At 38.4% G+C, this 19,529-nt stretch overlaps 1 protein-coding gene across 1 annotated transcript; it reads right to left on the minus strand.

Annotated features, from left to right (window-relative positions):
• Positions 1–857: 857 nt before the first annotated feature.
• LOC121552885 (neuromedin-B receptor-like) lies at positions 858–18,914 on the minus strand. The gene is made up of 3 exons (XM_041865979.2): positions 18,428–18,914; positions 14,949–15,294; positions 858–3,208 (listed from the first exon to the last, which is right to left on the minus strand). Exons 1-3 carry the CDS (start codon positions 18,826–18,828, stop codon positions 2,825–2,827), a joined length of 1,131 nt encoding a protein of 376 aa, XP_041721913.1. The 5' UTR covers positions 18,829–18,914; the 3' UTR covers positions 858–2,824.
• Between the last annotated feature and the right edge of the window lie 615 nt (positions 18,915–19,529).

A 19,529-nucleotide genomic window follows, 5' to 3' on the forward strand; every position in this document is an offset into this window, starting at 1 on the left:
ATCCGGAATCCTTGGGACGTCCCAACTCTGACATTACCCCATTGAAGTTGACATTTAAAATGGTTAAGGTAAGGATTAAGGTTAGGGTTAGGTAAGGGTTAAGGTTAGGGTAAGGGTAACGGTACGATTTAGAGTAGGGACGTCCCAATGATCCCAGATAGCACTGACCTAGCCCCAACGGCATGTGGGGGGAGGGTTCTTGAAATGTAACATCCAATCAAAATCTTGCAACTGGCAGCCAGCGGAACATTCAAAACGTTTTTGCAATACAAAATTCTCCAGACTTCCAAGGGAGGCCTGACAACGACTTGATTTTGGAGGTATGGCAACGCGAGACTAGAGGTTTCTATACATCTCCCTCTACTTCTATCAGTGCATACATACAGTATATTAATGTATAGGGACATCGACCTCCCAGCTCCTATGGCTATAAGCCCACCGTGTTTGCGCTGTGAGTCACCCTATTCAGAAATCGGTTAAGGAAATGAAACCGCAGGGATTTCAAACCAAATCAGGCCTGGTAGATGGAGATAAAGCCCTCTTTAAAAAGGATGTTTTATTTACAACAGATCCATTATCTCTGCTGTGTCTGTCTTGTCTGACTGCATGCACTCTCTGAAATTAATAAAGACAGGTTGCTCACCTTATCATTGGCATGGTCCTGAATAAATAAGACTAATGCATGTTGGGGAGGAATGTGAAATATGCATACAGACAAACATCCATGGACATACCACATGTAGGTGCATACCACAGATCCAACAGGCTAAAGCTTGTGAGTAGAATTTATTAATTATATCACATTTATAATATGTGTAATAATGTAATAGCAACACAAAGTAAATAAATTTGCATGTCAAAGATCAATATACCATAAATAATATGTTATTCATAAGCAGAACAAATTTGAATGAAAGCATACATATAACATTACAATTGTTCACAGACAATTTCATCTGGCACAGTTAACATGACATAACATTTGTTGTGATGGTATTACATGCTGTGGATATATTATCACACAGACACACAGCAGGAGCCTTGGATGATCCCGTTCCAATTCAACAAACATTGCAAATCCACAGAAATTAGGAGGTGGGCGTAGTATCACATTGTATTGGTGGCGGCGACATCCTTCATATGATGAAGAGTTTCCAACACAAATGCATTTTTCATTGTACATTGTATATAGTGTTTCAAGGTATCACAAAACATTAAGGAAGCGAGAACTGTGGTAGAATAACATAAATATATTTCCATGACGCTGAAAAGGGGACAGACGATAGTAAATAGCTGTAGATTCAGCCATTGACTTTTCTCTGTGGTTACGGACACAGATCTCTTTTCCAGTGAGGGACCTGTTGACTTAACACTTGAGATCAGTGTATCAGGACATGTCACTAAGGCTGCATTTAGGCATCCCAATTCTAATCTTTTTCCACTTAGTTGGTTTAATCCAGTAATCATGATCTCCTGATTGATAAGTGTAATTAAAGATATTCTCTGGTACTTTTGTATACTTTTTAGCCAGTAGTTCTGAAAGTAGCACCCACGAGCCAAAAGTGGTCCCCGAATTTTGCAAACTCTGTTACAAATGTGCAGATACGTGCACCACGTCATTGCTCTCTTTCTCTCGCTCTACTGTGTCTTCGTGTTGCTAACTATCACTCAAATGGCAAGGGGCTGAAAGTCATTGACAGAAACTCGAATTGCTAGGGGGCTTGCCCACGTGGGGGGTAAATGTAGGAAAATGGCACCTCACAGCTTCCAGAAAACAGTCGCTTTCAAACTAGGGATTTTGGTTTATTGAGTTCAGACAGTACTTCTGCTCATAGATTATGCATGTATGAACTACACATTGACGCATCCAGCCCAAAGCGGGAGGTAAAAAAAAGACTTACTAGTTGCCAAAGTACCGAAGCATGTCTTTAAATGTAATTAACTATAATTGAGTTTGATTAATCATGTTCAGAAAGCATACTTCTTAGAGATTATTCCTTTACATGTTCAATGAAGCTATGTAGCATTTGCAGTTCAACATACTGGGACACGTTTTACTTAACAAAACAGCAAACATTCATGTCACATTGAGCATCTGAAGATAAACATTAAAACATAACACAGCAAATGGCATTATCAAAGTGAATATATACCCCATGACCAAATTCGAATGGTGTTTATCATCTCTCTGTCCTGCAATAGTGAAATACAGGTTCCCATCAACACTTGGTAAATGTTGGTTTCATTTCCAGCGTAAATTTCTCGCGGCCCCCTCTGTCTGCTTTGGCACTTCTATCCACTTTCAGGCAGATGTTTGAGGAAAATAATTACTTAAAGTGACATTATGATTTTTGTTGAAATTACCCTTCACTCCTGTGCCCCCTTGGGAGCCATTATAATGTTGCTTTTAAGTGCATGGACAGATTTCCTGTCGTGAAAACAAGTGTCTGCTCTTTGGGTTTGGAGTTTGGGCAGTATGTGTCACAGACAGTATACAGTAGATCTATACAAACTATGTAAAGTGAAACATGCATCAGATTGACAAAAAACATGAAAAGTGGAATATTGTGGATACAGGTATTTACGACAGATTTGTTGGCTAACATGTTCAGTTCAATACATTCAGTTCATATGTGACCATCTCATCTGCAGCAATATGTAGCATTGTGGGGAATGTATAGACAAGGCGGCTTCAAGCCAAGCATTTTTTGTTGAGCACACATGCATGTCCTTTTCAGAATAGTCCACCTTGTAAAGTTTTGCACATATCTTATTTTTTGGTGCCACTCCCACCACTTACACATCAGCATGTGACGTCCTAAACCTACAGAGAGACCTCCTGCCTGTTGCCATGTCCATTGATGACAGTAGGGGTGGTCTTCTTGATGGAGGTCATTCTTATGGCTGAGGTGCTCTGCAGGTAGCTGGTGTTGCGCTCGTGGTGGGGCTTCCTCTTGCAGTGCAGTGAGCTATTGAAGTGCCTGCGGAAGCTCTCACTCAGCAGGTAGAGGGCAAACGGGTTGACACAGGAGCTGGAGAAACTTAGCACCCGGGCTAGCAGGGTGATGATGAGGTGGGTCAGGGACGAGTCGATCTGATGGTAGTTGAAGGAGCGGTACATGTACAATACATGGTTGGGGAACCAGCAGAGAGCGAAGAGGCCCACGAAAACCAGAACAATTTTGGCAAGCCGTTTTCTCGTCTCCATCTTGGAAAAAGAATAAAAATATTTGTAGTGTTTGAAAATACATAATATACAACATAAAGCCCTGTCAATCTTCCAGAAGGATTACAGAATACAAAATAAAGAAGGCCTCCCTCTAGAAGGATTACAGAATATAACATACAGAAGGCCTCCCTCCAGCAGGATTACCGAATACAACATACAGAAGGCCTCCCTCCAGAAGGATTACAGAATATAACATACAGAAGGCCTCCCTCCAGCAGGATTACAGAATACAACATACATAAGGCCTCCCTCCAGCAGGATTACAGAATACAACATACAGAAGGCCTCTGTAGTGTATTAGGATTATGTCTTTGTTAATGGTTTTTAAGTGGAACTGAAATAATGTTTATTCTAGTTCAAAAGTAGCCATTTGTAGGGTGACGCCCCAGGGGAGACAGGTGATTGGACAGCAGAGGGAGCAACCCATATTTTTGCATTGTTTATAAGTATATGCTGGAGGGAGAGGGGGTTAGAGCAGACATTACAATTCGAGGACACTGCTCTCCGGGTGTCATGACATCCGTCACTTATGTTGAAACCTTGTGATATGAATAAACCTTATGATCCAAATTCAGTATGAGAAGACTCTTTTGTTTGACAGCAATGAGCACCAGCAGCGACAAGATACACGACAAATGGGGGCTCGTCCGGGATCTGTATGCATCGTTCTTTGTCCCATTCCTGAGTCGCGAGGTGACTACCGCTCAAGCCGGCTAAGGTGAGATTTCTCACAAAATTTGGGCATTAGTTGTTCCGCTGGCTTATGAGAGGGCATTGAAGGGTGTACCGTGAAAATTACTTGGGTTTGTGCTGATGTGGTGTTATTGCTGTCGACTAAGGGTCTGTAATAATTATTCAAAAATTTGGTTGCATTGGTAAACGGCGCAAATAATAGGGCAGATATTAAAGGCAGATATACGTATACACAATTAGGGCATTGTGAATCTGATAAGACCTCGAAACAAGGCCATCATAGGATGGGCCATAAATCCTAATAACGCATTCGGTGTGATTAGATGTGTTCTGGGAACACGTGTTTTGGAATATACATTCTATTGATGTTACCGCTCAGCGGGTGGTTGACGAAGCATGTTGTTTGATGTAACCTCTCATAGGATATCCATGAACTCACGGCAGCATAAAGTTAGCGGTAAAGGAAAAATAATTTAGGCATAATGCAGGTTATTGTTACATGTTGCACGCCACATGATAAATGCTAATGCTAAATGCTAATGCTAAATGCTGATTGTGTTTCATGCCACATTGTACATAAAGGCTAATGCTAAATGCTAATGATAAATGCTAATGATAAATGCTAATGCTAATTGTGTTGCGTGCTACATGCTAACGTGTGACCTTAGAGGGCCATTGCGATGGAATAAAGCCTCTTAAATTATGTTTGTGTGTGTAGAATTCAGGTTCTATGCGATTGTGAGCTCTGTTAAGTGTTATTGTTTGACTATAAGGGGTAAAAGAGAGGGGCTGTGGCAAAATGCTAACGTTCTATTGTCTAGAAATCGTATTGTTAAATGTATTTGTGCATGCGTTTAATTTTACGACACTACACTACAAAACGGGGGAGTTTACGGCACTAGATTATGACACGTTTGTTTTACGGTACTAAACTACAACACGTTGTTTACTAAAACTACAACAAGGGGAATTTTGGGTAAATGGGTCATACTTCTGTTACACTGCAGGGGGAGACAGAGACACAGACGAGGGAACAAAGAGGAGAGATTTTAACACGAATGGAATCTTCTAGTTGTTACATCGGCTGTTGGTTAAAGATGAAACTGGTTTTGTGACCTATTAAATTGATAAATGAGAGAGATATATGTTGACTAATTAAAATAAATAAAATAAAATGACGGATTAAAATAAAATAAAAATGTTATTGAGCTATCTATATTTATTCCTGAGTTGATTCTTAGAGTGAATGTGAACGAAGGAATATTGAATGCTAGAAGTAACTCAGTGATTGCATAAACTACTAAAATATTTTTCTGTGTCTCTGTTCTTTTGTCATATGAGAGGAACGAGAGGAGAGAAAGAGGAAGAGATACAGGAAGTGCTGACGTATACATCACGTGACACGACAGGATCTACAGGATATTTGATGTTATGACAATTTCACAGAGGCTTGGCAACAGACTGATCATTTGAATAAAATTTGTATTTGGGAGTTTCTGTGCATCACTTGGGTTGATTACAGTTGTGTTGGGAATCGAGGACTGACATTATTCTGTAAAATTAAAATAATTGGGTGCTTATAAAGCAAGGGGGTTTATGGGTATTGTAGTCTGAAGTTGACTACTGGCATTTACTTTCCTGATGGGTTGTGGTAAGATAGCCACTAATTGATAAATGGGTAAGATAGGATATAGAAATAAAAAAGTGGTTTTAATTATTCCTAATTTTTAATTGATTTTTTTTAAAAAAAAATTTTTAATTAAAAATATTTTTTGAATAAAAATTTTAATTGATTTTTTTTTTATATTCATATTTTTGTTGATTGATTTAAAAAAAACAATGTTTTAATCAATCAACAAAAATATGAATATATAAAAAAAATCAATTTAAATTTTTTATATCAATAATTAAAGGGGGGAAGCCATAGGCTATATAGTCTAAAATAAAATAATTCACAATAAAGGAATATAAAAGGGTTGTTACAATGGGGAGAAAGGACAGCAAGGCTATGAAGGTAATTACACCTGTTGATATAGTACAAAATAGTAATCCTTTAACTAAAGTATTGCTAGGTTATCCGGCAAATGAAACAAAAGTTGCCCTTCATTCTCGAACAAAAACTGATAAAAGATTCCAGCGATAAGATAAACAAAGGTATAGAGAAAAGGCTAAAGGAAGAGAAGGTGACAGAAAAACTAATGGCAGAAGTTAGTACACCTTTCTCACATACGGATTCAGCAAAAAGACACCCACCTTATGAGAAGGAAGTAGAGCTTAGGGATGTTTATCCTCAGCTTCCAGTGATCATCCAGGAGGGTGATTATTGCATCAGAGATGAAGATGAACGAATAATAGATAGAGGACAAGCAGAAACGACCAGAAAGATGAATCCAAAACTCCAGAAGTAAGAAAAACCGAGATGTCTGGAAACTAAGAGAAGAATACAGTGAGGCCAAGGGAAAAGGCCACTAGTAAGAAGATGATGGAAGAGGATATTTCGGGGACAGAACTTAGAATATAAGCTGTTGAAGAATCCTGATATGTCAACAACAAGAAAGAACAGGATCAAGAAGGAAGAGGACGAGAAGGCTTAGAAGGAGGAGGAAGATTTCAGCTACACTTCCAGCAACTTTCAGAAGAGTGTTATAATTGTGGACAGGTTGGTTACTTTACCTGTGAGTGCAATGCGCCAGGAGGAAACAACAGAGGTGTAAAATTAACTAATTAGGATAGGGATTTGAGGTAGTAAAACAGCTAATTACTCTTAAGGAACCAATTGAGCTCTGGTATAAAAAATCAAGGAGAAATTAAAATAGACATACTAATATTAGAACATATACCTATTGCATTGTTGGAAAGAGATGCATGGTGTAAATTGAACTGTACAATAAGATGTACACTAGACGGCTGTCTGGTAGAAGATTTTAAAAGAATAGGGTTTTTGGGAATCATATTCGCTTGAAAAGATAACATCATAGGAAGGATGATAATCTATTAGACTGCCTATTAGACAATCTGTCTGGAAGAATAAAGTTAAAAGGGGTGACTGTTATTCTTGGTTACATTCCTACACCAAGAGATTTCAAACTAGGCTAAAAGGTGTTTAGTCGTTTGCCAAGTCTGTGTGTAAAGAAGTCAGAAGCAGGTGGGGACTTCCCGATCACATATTCTAAAAATTTGGTGGTAAAGGGATTTTGTGAATAAATCAGTGGAAAAGGTTTTTAAAGGTTAGGAGAAAAGATTAGATTAAAAAGTTAAGAAAAACTAGGAGAGTAAGCTAAGTTTCAATGTTAGTTAGTAGTAAGAGAGAGAGAACAGTGGTGAAGGACATTTTAGAGTTTAGTGGGAAGATAGATATGGTAGGAGTTTAGATCTGTTAGGAGCAGATGCATTGAGAAAGTATGCGTTGCTGAATGATAAGAGAAGATTGAGGGTGATTGAGTATCTATATTTACAGTTCCCAGCAGGGAGATCAAGGTAATTATAGGTGTATTTTGTTATAATCAAAAGTTTGAAAGTCAGGGATTAGAGGTAGGACTGAGAGCTAAAAAAAAGTGACACTAGTGGTGATAGAGGGAAATACAAGTAAGGAGTTAAAAGTCTTAGGGAAAATAGATGAAGTAACAACAATGACATTAACACTTCAGTATATTAAAACAACAGTGAGAAGCAATTTAACTCTTTCAACATTGATAGTTATTAAAGCCATAAATATATCGCATTTGATTATAAGGGAACCAATAGCTCCAGCACCAATTTTAGGGGGAAAAATACTGTTATTAGGGTTAGGATGGGGACGTTCCTCCCACATGGAGAGATAATTACGGAGAAGAAGTATTGTTATCAGGACCAGAAGTAGAAGCTGTTGCACCTAGTCAAAGGAGGTATAGTTTGTACAACGATATGAAGTGGAAGAGGGTTATGAGTGATTGTTCATTTATTTTGTGTAATGTTACAGAGAAAGATCAGGGAGAATATATGTGTACTTATCTAGTGCAAGCATTAAAATTTGTTCCGGTTAAGAATTATTGGTTAAAAGGCTATGTAATTCGTAAAGTGACGCTTATAATGGAAGATTTGAAATCTGTTGAAGCTTCCACAGTCACCGAAGGAGTTCAGGAGAAGTATATTACAGTAGTCACTCCAACAGTAAATAATACACAGAGGATATTGGTAGCTTTCCCACTAGAAGTAGTTAAGGGTGTTAATACATCAACTAAATCAACTACTTTAATGGTAACTTTGGAAGGGATTAATGATGCGACGGCAATAACAAATGTAGGAAGTATGACACCGACACCGACAACAACTTTTCTGAAATTAAAGGGGGTAGCAAGAAGGACTCAGGGGTTTATGGTACGGATAGAGAGTGCTGTCAATGATAGTAAGGATAGGGTTAAAATAGGAGAGCAGATGGTGGTAGAGAAGAATATAGATTCATCTGAAATAGTGAAGGATACTATCATGGAGGTACAGGATGAGGTCTTTGATTTTAATGACAGACAAGGAGAGGTATCTGATCAGTACCGCTCGTTAGGGAAGAGAGAAACTAAATGGGAGGCTTATGGGTTTGATTCTTCTGTTGTGAAAATTAAAGATGGAGGGGCAGGTAGGAATCTTTGGTTCCAGCAGCTAGCTCATTCTGTAAGATCAGTGAGGAATCTTGAGGGTCCATGTCTGTTGAGAATTCCAGCACCAAACATTTTAGAGACGGTCGCTCAACCTCTATCGAGTATGTGTCAATCTTATGCTTTGTCATGACTGTTGTATCAGCAACAATCAGTAACAGATAAAATAATGTCGTTGTCAAAACATTTGTTTAAGCCTAGGTTTAATTGTTATTGGGTTAAGTGAATTAACTTATGTGAATTTGTTAGATGGGAAGGAAAATCAGGTAACAGCGAACCCTGAAGCATTGGAGGTGAAACCAGTGAGGGCTAAAAGTTGTTTTTGTTCTAATAAAACATATGATGTAAGGGGTATGTTTATGGGAATATCAGATTGTGATGATTATATGATAACTTTGGGTATGCATGACCTTAAGGGTAGTAATGAGAAATATAATGTTACTTTTTATGTTCCAGTTAGTAAGAAGAGCAGGACTTTGATGGTGAAAGATTAGCTTTCGCCTGACAATGTGACTATTGGAAATTTTAGAGATATTTGGAGGGTTTGTGGTGATAAAGCGTATATATTCTTACCCTATGGATGGATAGGATGTTGTTACATGTCAACATTGAAGCTTCCATATGAGGTTTCTACCATTAAAAGAGGGGTAGCACCGGACACAGATAAATCTGAATCTAGGTTTGGAAGTAGGGTAAAAAGGGACATGGCGACATGTCATAGTCTTGAAGCCTATCATTGGAGGATAAGTCTAAGAGAGAAGGGGGGACTTTTTCCATGGTATGGTGTAACATTTTTGGCAGATCATATTGATAATATTAGCTATACTTTGATTCCAGATAGTTCAGATAGTATCACTATGCGTTGAAATATATAAGGGATGCGTTTGGTAGATCTGAAGGAGCTGGATGGTCAGCAAAGACTTGGTTGCAAGATCAGTTAGGCCCAGTAGGAGCAGTGATGGATTAGATTTTAATGGCAGTTTTGATAGCACTGTGTGTGATGTTTGTAATTTGTTACTGACCTTTTAGAAAGCTATGATATTGAGATAGGTTGGAGTAGTGATGCCTGGAGACAACACTCAGATGCCGTTGTTGACTGTTCCTGATCTGGATGAAGAGGGACAAGTGGGACTGGATGGAGTATTGATGATAAATATCCTTTTTGAATATTTGATCATTTTTCAAAAAAAATTCAATATTAGTGTGATTTTAGTATTATGTTATGAATCAAAGGGGGGAAGTGTATGAATGAATCACATTATCCTATTTCATTATTCTATCATTTATATTGATTAATACATCATTTATATATAATTTTTATATTCTTAGTTGATATTGATGTTTAATTTGAAAGTGTTGTTTTGCAAAAGATACTGTTTGGTCTTTTATTTTCTTCCAGAAGCATTTGGGGGAAAATGTAGAGATTGAAATACTCAAACAAGGACAATATGAAGGGACAATATGAAAGTAGAATGACTGGAGGAGATGGAACAAGGAAGGGGTGGAAAGATTCCGATTCCATCATCAACGATGCATTGGAAGAGGAGACTACGGAGGAGATGAAGTGTAGTGAACTACATTCCAGTGTCTGCAATGAAATATAGACATATTTGCATGTGTAATACATAATTTGTGTCATATTCTTAGGTATTACTTTTTGTAGAATGATATTTGATGTTATTGAATACATGTGGGGATCTTAGATGTTTTTGTTTATTTCGTGAATGCTTAGGGACAGGGAGTCTAGGCAGGGATAGAGGTCCACGGTAGGGTCCGATGGGTTGACCAGCCTTAGAGTGGATATTTTGGATAGTATTTTGTTTGCAGGGGCTTACATGTGTATTTAATTGCATCATAGTTTCCAATGCATTGATAAGGATTTATGAGTTCATCGGGAGTACCTAGGTGGTTGCCTGGGGCAGAGGGACCGTGAGAGAATTTTACTGTCTTGATTGATGGATGGATATCTGGAAAGATGGCTGCCAGACAGTTTTTCGCTCTCACACTCCATAAAGATTGGTTAATATTTCATAAGTAATGTATTCACACTTCATAAACAGTTATTCATATTTCATAGAAAGGTATTTACACTCTAAAGAAAAATGTTTTTTGGTTTAATGTTAAAGATACTCAATAAGATAAATTGTTACTTGTCATAATCCTATTCTGTTTGTTTTCGAGACTTTTAGTTCGTCTCGAAGGGGGGAATGTAGTGTATTAGGATTATGTCTTTGTTAATGGTTTTTAAGTGGAACTGAAATAATGTTTATTCTAGTTCAAAAGTAGCCATTTGTAGGGTGACGCCCCAGGGGAGACAGGTGATTGGACAGCAGAGGGAGCAACCCATATTTTTGCATTGTTTATAAGTATATGCTGGAGGGAGAGGGGGTTAGAGCAGACATTACAATTCGAGGACACTGCTCTCCGGGTGTCATGACATCCGTCACTTATGCTGAAACCTTGTGATATGAATAAACCTTATGATCCAAGTTCAATATGAGCAGACTCCTTTGTTTGACAGCAATGAGCACCAGCAGCGACAAGATACACGACACCTCCCTCCAGAAGGATTACAGAATATAACATACAGAAGGCCTCCCTCCAGCAGGATTACATAATTCAACATACAGAAGGCCTCCCTCTAGAAGGATTACAGAATACAACATACAGAAGGCCTCCCTCCAGCAGGATTACAGAATTCAACATACAGAAGGCCTCCCTCCAGCAGGATTACAGAATTCAACATACAGAAGGCCTCCCTCCAGAAGGATTACAGAATACAACATACAGAAGGCCTCCCTCCAGCAGGATTTCAGAATACAACATACAGAAGGCCTCCCTCCAGCAGGATTACAGAATATAACATACAGAAAGCCTCCCTCCAGAAGGATTACAGAATACAAAATACAGAAGGCAAAATGTCTCCAAATCGCTCTCTTCTGTATTTTGAATAATAGTGCACAGGGACAGGCTACAAGTAGTATGGCAATTCTCATTTAGTATCAATACAGTATGTACCAGACACCAATCAAGTATGAACAAACAAACAAGAGCCACCAGTACTTTAAGTGCCCTGCAGTCAGCACTCTTCGGGAGAGTCAAAGATATCTATACTGTCATAACTCATATGAGCAGAAATGTCAAACAAGAAGGTCCATTCCAATCAACACTTCATTCCATAGAGTGGCTGACAAATAGCACAGATAACAGCTTCTGAGTACTGCTGTCATCCTATTTGAACCATCAGTGAGGTGAGCAGGAGATTGAGTTCTGAAATGCAATCCTGGGTGGGTTTTATAGCCTGGGCAATTGTCATAATTTAGCTCGCCATTCATTGGCAGCCAGCTGTCAAGACGTGATGCTGGCACTCTGCCCACGATCCTTTTAGGTTCTTCAACAAAACCTTAACAATCCACTAACTTGTCAGCAACTTTTCTTCTGATCAGCACTCTGTATTTTGTATTGAAGTGGACTTATTCAGAAATATATTAAAATCTTAGTCAATAGCAAGCTGTTTTATCTGGTTAGACAGTAAAGCTAGTCTACAGGAAAGCCATTGATATGGATGTCAATATTAAATCATGTTGTGCCAGTAACCGAAAGGTCGCTGGTTCTAATCCCCGAGCCGACTAGGTGAAAAATCTGTCGCTGTTCCCTTGAGCAAGGCACTTAACCCTAATTGATCCAGTCGCTCTGGATAAGAGCGTCTGCTAAATGACTAAAAATGTAAAATGTAAAATGTTGCTTATGATTTGGCACAGTATCAACAGTCTTTCATAGCCAAACGTTTAATTCTCTACATTGTTATTATCACGTCACAGTAAGTTATTCACTGTTGTGTTTGCTGGTCTCTGCAAGAAGTGTGGGGTATGAATTATAAACTATTCCTATTATTAACTTCTACAGCCGACAAGGAGAGTTTTATTTATGGAACTGTGTGCCAGGGAAAGTTAACAGACTGTAGCCAAGGCCATAGCTCTAAATACAGGAGGCATAACTAATACTGTTTTGATTATGCTGTCACTGTGTTTTGTGTGTTAATGTTAGCCTACGTTTGTGTAGAAAGCCTGCCAAATGAATCCTTCCAGCGCGATTGTCGCTTATCATAACAGCACAATAACGCCCCTGGCATAGGGAGATGGTTGGACTGTATATTTTCATTCATACATGTCACGTCTGAAATCATATTCACTAGCAGTGTCTGCCTGGACAGTGTCATTTTTCATATTAAATTGTAAATCTGCAAACACCATTGTAGGGACCATCCTCTATTCCAAAGTGATTTTGATGATTGTCAGAAAGCCTATTTTCTACGGCCTTTATTGAAAATGTACTTTACAGCAGTTAAAGGGACATTTTAAAAATTTTCAACATATTCATCATCTCTAGCACCACGGCAACATCAACATATGTGAAAATGGCGCGTTTCTATGTTTTGTAGTAAAAAATATAGAGAAAGATAAGTGTTTCCAATGACATCATCAACCCATTAGTAGACAATTAGTAGGCAATGCATACTCACAATTGGTCCAAATCACACGATGCACACAGAGGATGTCATTGGAAACACTTATTTTGCTATATCTTTTTACTACAAAACATAAAAACACGCAATTTTCATATATGTTGATGTTGGGGTGGTGCTGGAGATGATGAATAAGAAGTTTAAAAATTGTGAAGTTTCCCTTTAAGACCACTGTTATTATAGCTTTTCATAAAGTCATGAATAGAAACTGTCTTTCCGAAGTGCATGTCTGTTAGACGTGATAGATAGATATTCAACAAATAATGTTTCATTATGTCTCAAACACTTACCAGAATCATGTGTTTAGGGTCTGCAAATATATATCTCTCGCTCTCTCTCTCTCTCTCTCTCTCTCTCTCTCTCTCTCTCTCTCTCTCTCTCTCTCTCTCTCTCTCTCTCTCTCTCTCTCTCTCTCTATCCCGTCTTTCATCAGGCTAATGCAGCTTGTCATATAAGTAGTGTTAAATACCTTTAAATGCCTTGCAGTAGGGACAGATGCTATCAGAGTTTTCCTCTAAATGAGACTTGAGCCTCTGCAGCCCAATTCCCCCAGGATCTGTCTAATAGGAGATGTACACAACCACAGCGTTAATAGTCTGTGTTGTCCTTCTATTTCGAAGGTTCACCCAAATGATTAAGTTGTTTAATTTGATTTGAAATACAAATGCACAGAAACAAATCTAGAGACAATAACTTTGATTAGTGGAGATATAGTGCAGGGATTACTTTGAGGCAGAGACAGTAGAAGCTAAAGTGCATTTGAAGGTTCAATGATTCGGTCATCCTCCAGGCTTCTCGTATTTTCATGTGTCGTTCAGATTTATACCAGATTCACTGGGTATCTACTGTAGAAGATAGCTGGGTCTCGGCTCTCTTATTGTCTAACAGAAGTAGATGAGTGGATGGTTAGGGAACCCTCAACTGGAGTGCCTCACAGCTGTGAATAAGACAAACTGTTTACTATGCATTGCTCATTGTTGATAACAGCCTCACATTGGCCAGTGTCAACAAGCTCCTATTTGAATATATTATGACTTGGATTCAGGTCTAGATCTGAGTCAGGTTCTCAGCGATTGAATGCTGGGTATGGGTTTTGGTTTTGGACTACATCTGTTTATTCATGCTCTGGGTTGGGTACTGATCTTGATTTCAGCCCATTTGTCTGATGATTAGTTAGAAGTTCTTAACCTTGTATGAAATATTAAAGCAAAGCAGCATCTGATTTAAAGTTCTTTGGTCAATGGATGCTCAATTAAATGTACCTGACCAGATCATTGATTACATTTATAATTTACCTAATCCTTCCCCTGATCTATCATTTATTACCCCCGTAGACAGTAAAGATCAGGTATCCATGCAACGATCAGTGATACATCTTGACATGGTCCTCTACTTGCCCTTCACAACATTTAAAATATTTACTTGGTGTATTTGACTACAAATGGAAATGTCTGCATTAAAACCCAGAGCCTCTTCCCATTAAAACATTATGTCAAAAAGAAAAAAAATCCTGTGTAGCGAGAAAACATGTGATGCAGTTCAGCACTCTAGCTTAATATGCACTATGGCAGCCAAATAATAATGTTTTGGTATTTTTCAGGAAACCTGGTTATTGGATTTCATGTAATAAGCCCCCAGATTCATGTGACCTACATATGCTCACTACACCCGTATGATCGAACAACAGATACTTTGTACCCTAAAAGCATGGAATGAGAAATTCCTAACTTAAAATGGATCCATCAAGTTACCTGATGTTATTAATATGCCGTCCAGCATTTTTCCAAATAACCACAACTGTAACAGTCAAACCTCATTTGTGACTTATTTGATATACAGGCAGTAACAGGTTGTTGTTGTTGTTGCTACCTACCTGTCTCTTAGTGTGCTCACTGATCTCCCCAGGCATGTCATGAGCACTCTTGACCAGCGTCCTGGCGATGTGGTAGTAGTACACAGAGATGATCCCCAGGGGAATCAGGAAGTACACCAGGAATATGAGGATGGAGTGGATCTTGGGATGCATCTCGTTGGAGAGGGGATAGGGCACACAGGCGGTGAAGGTCACGTTCTTGTCCTGGATATGTACTACCTGGGAGAAGATGGCCTCGGGCACCGCCAGCAGGACGGAGATCACCCAGATGGACACAGCTTTCAGACACGTCCAGAACACAGCACTGGATGTCTGGATGTCCATAGGATTCACTATGGCTTTGTACCTGGAAACACAACAACACCAGACCAAAAATTGAGTGCTGCTTCATCTTGGTGTCAAAGGCTAGAGCGAAACTCCAGGATCATGACAGACATGACACTCTGAGGCAGTGATAGACAGACATGATTGAACCTGTGATCATGAATTGTTTAAGGATGGTTCTCTGCAACTCACACACTGATAAAATACTCCTGAAACCTTTTTCAGACTCTTCAAACCTTTTTCAGACTCCAAACCTTTTTCAACCTCAGTGAAGCACTATTGTAGATAGAACAAAATTAACGTTAATGGAAAGCCTTTACTGACGTTTTCATATTAATCATGAAATTAGATTCAAAGCAGTCTTTTCCATGCAAATGGAAATAAATGACCAGCTGTCCTTACTGTTCTAATTTCTTTGTCTAAAATCAAATGTAAATTATGTGATTATATTTAATTAATCTAATTAACGTTCTTTCTCTTTTCAAAAATAAGAGGCTTTGACAAAGACAAGGCATTTCTGAGTCCATGGGCACAGAATAGAAGCTTTATGGAGTGTTAGAGGTGATCTTTCACGCACACATGAGAGATCTATGGAGTGCATGATGTTTGCACTAGCTAACTAATTAATGTCCTGACCGTAACATACCCAAATTAATTATATCCTTGGATTGAGATCATGGGTTACAATAATTGTCAGTACATGAAATTATAATGATTTAACTGAAACAACAATGTGTTTCTGCACTGCTGCCAAAGTGCATCTAAATATTGATATAAACCCAAATATTTACAAGCTGATCAATAAAACTAATTTATAGGTTAGACTTTGGCCTGATCTCCCATGTAATTCAACACTCAGTGCTATGTGCACAGAATAATCAATTTCTGCCAAGTTATACAATGGGGAAAAAATATAGGAAAGGCGGGTGCAACAGAGGATGTTCGCTCCATTGGGCATAAAGAGGTTTTTTGCTCCAATGATAGAAGATTTTCCACATCCTGACCGTTTTCTAAAGGATATTTGTGCTGGTGAAATGTCTGGTCTGGAGGAGAATCTCCATTGGCAGTTGGAGGTTTGTACACTGCCCTTGACTGTGCTGTTCCAGCAGCCTCTGCCCCTGTAGAAATCCCCCATAGTCTAAGACCACGCTGCCTCAGGCAGCAACAGACAAGCACAGAAAATGGACACTTTGATACCTCACCAGAGAGAAACAAGGATGTTTTTTTGTCTGTATTTACTTGAACAATCCACTGTAATCCCACTTCATTGCCCAGGGGAATGCTAATAAGATACAATTCTTTAAAGCCCTCACATCGGGTAAGCATACAAATGGCGTATTTTCATTGCTCTTCATCACACAATTACATGCTCAATTGGACGAGGGAAAACATAGAGAGAATAGCTGTTGACTGCAATCTCACCATATGGTTGACTTAATTGCCCCTAGTGACAGAGATGGCCAAAAGTCATGGTCATTTCCAGTGAAGAGTGACATAGCCAAACTTTTCCTCCAACTGATAGAGCTCTAGATTACGTTCTGTGTCATAGAAAGGGTCATTACAAAGCTTTGTACCATTTTTTGACTGCTATCATGGCATGCACAATGGGGTATTATATATATATATCAGAGAATCCCATGAACTTTAATATGATCATAAAAAATATATACTTTCATATTGATGTCCAGGCCTGAGGCAGACCAAGAATTTTCATGACACTAGTGAACTTTTAGCTGAAGAAGAAGCTCCTAATACCAGAAGACAGGTTATTTGTGGGGGTATAGAATGGTCACTTGAGAAGGTCAATGTCTCCAAGCATCAGTGGTCTTGGTGAGGGTATGTGTTGGAGAGGAAAGGGTAGGCTAGGTCAAATTAAGGTCCCAAACAAAGATTCAGGCATGCTTGCCCTTTTAATCATATAAGACAGTAAATTATGCTTTGTGCAGATTCTTCTGTATGACTCCTCCTGAATGCCTGATGATAACTGAATACAACTGAACTGGGCTTGCCACCCTCATTCTTTATGGAATACAACATGAAGAGCTTATTTTCAAAACGCTATATATAAATTTTCTGAAATGTTGGTAAATTAGCTTTTATTGTTTAAAGAACTTCTGAAAGAGATTGGTGTGTTTTTCTCTATCTAATCATGGCATGGAGTTGTTTAATGACAGACAGGTATTTGTGAGACAAATAAACATGTTTTTTTGCAAAACGCAATATATCCGCCTCAATCTCAGAGAAATAAGTAGTACTGCTAGGTTTTACACTGTCAAATGTAACAAATAACTACTTTTTTTTTATAAAGAACTGTACAAATGATACATTTGTGATATCAATATAAAAATATATTTAAAAAATAATCAATACAGTAATATGAGATCTGTATGTAAAACATTTACATTTGACATTTTAGTCATTTAGCAGACACAGAGCGACTTACAGTTAGTCTTAAGATAGCTAGTTGAGACAACCACATATCACAGTTACATATTCAGTAAATTATCCTTCCATTCCAGCTAAACAATGGATATATAGCGTTTTGCAAAAAAACAACTATTTTAATACACATCTAAAATCTATGAAGTCCTATTTTACACACACGAAGGTACTCATAAGCAATCATTTCTGGTGAAAAAACACAAATGTGAAAAATGGGTGGATATAATGTTTTGGAAATAAACTTAAAATACTCTTATTCTTGTGAATTGACAAATGATTGACAAATGTACAGTGCCATTTTTTTCTAATCTCAGCATTCATGCTGCTCCTTCCAGAGAAGATAAATGGCCATTCTAACCGTGTCTCTCCTGAATAAAACAATATAACACAAATCAGGCTTATTGAAGTCAACACAACCAGCAGGTGTGCACTATTTGATCCGTTTTAAACATTTCTGAGGCCACACTTGGTTTGTCAATCAAAATATCAACAGATTTGTCAGTGACATTTGCCCAGCATTTAATTATGATAAAACTTGTGTTGTCGATAAAAATAATCATAATCACAACAATTGAGGAATCATTATTAATTACATATGTTAATTATTCTTACTATCTTGTTAGCATGCAATAGCCATAACATTTGCAATTAGGTATACATAACAATAACATTGGCAACAAGAATACTTCCCATTCACCTACTCTTGATCTTACCTGTCAGCGCTGAGAGCCGTGAGAGTGAACACCGAGACTCCGACTGAAGTGAGTTGAATGACCGGTATTAGTTTACAAGCCACAACACCGAAGATCCACTCCTCAAAGAAGTATCTGAATGCGTCCACTGGAACACACGTGACCAAAAGCAAAAGATCCCCAGCTGCCAAACTCGAAATAAATATGTTGGGGACGCTCCTCATTGCACTGTTGGTGATAAAAATCTTAACCAAGGTAATGTTCCCCAACAACCCAATCGTTATGATCAGAATATACACTGTCGGTATGACACATCGTATAATAAAATCAATAGTTTCGCTTCCATCAGGTATCCAATCATCAGTAAAGTTATAAAAGACAGAATGTCCAGTAAAAGATAAGTTATCTAAAATGGCATCCATTGCTACTCAGGGATTTGTACAATAATCACTTTGCTAAAATGGCACGGAGGATGTTGACCATCTGCCAAAGCAGGTCTGAGGCGCGGGAGCTGTCCCTCCAACAAAGTGCTGAAATGACCGGGGTGCTAAAACGCGCGACTGATGCTACACGGACTGGCGCGCAAAAGAAGGAGGTACTTTTTCAACACGCATCCAGCAGCGATGACGGAAGATAACGCACACCAGTTTTGCATATGATGTGTAGCATTGTCAAGGCCACTCACATACTATTTCATAGTGGTAATTTGACTATAAACTGAATAAACGAATAGGCTAGACTGTATTTCATTAAACAAGAACCGAATACCCCTTTCACGTTCAGGATGAGAAAGCTGTGCTTGAAAAAATGTGTGAAATGGAATGAGCTGTTCTTTGAGTCTACTAAGGAAAATCCAATATAATTTTTCGAAACAGAAACCTCTCATTGTGCAAACTGAGCGGTGTACAGGTGTTTCATTGTCAGCCAGCCCTTATCTGTAGGAGCTGTATGATGTCGTTCTTTGAGTCACCAGCCACCAGGGGAAGTGAGTGGAGGGAGAAATCCAATAAATAGGTCATCAGGAAAGCAGTGTGGGTGGGAAAGTTGCAGAGAATTTGAGTCAAATTGAGTCTTTCCAAGTTATTACAATCGGAAAATCTCATTTGCGATTATGAAATTTTCA

This window comes from Coregonus clupeaformis, chromosome 36 (genome assembly GCF_020615455.1).
Source record: "Coregonus clupeaformis isolate EN_2021a chromosome 36, ASM2061545v1, whole genome shotgun sequence".
NCBI classification, from domain to species: Eukaryota; Metazoa; Chordata; class Actinopteri; order Salmoniformes; family Salmonidae; genus Coregonus; species Coregonus clupeaformis.

Bases quoted from the DNA above. Each gene is read 5' to 3' on its own strand.
- LOC121552885 (XM_041865979.2), bottom strand. From the start codon at position 18,828: ATGGATGCCATTTTAGATAACTTATCTTTTACTGGACATTCTGTCTTT. The intron at 15,295-18,427 runs GTAAGATCAAGA...TTGTGTTTCCAG, and splicing joins ACGGCTCTCAGCGCTGACAG to GTACAAAGCCATAGTGAATC. The intron at 3,209-14,948 runs GTAGGTAGCAAC...TCTTTTTCCAAG, and splicing joins GTGAGCACACTAAGAGACAG to ATGGAGACGAGAAAACGGCT.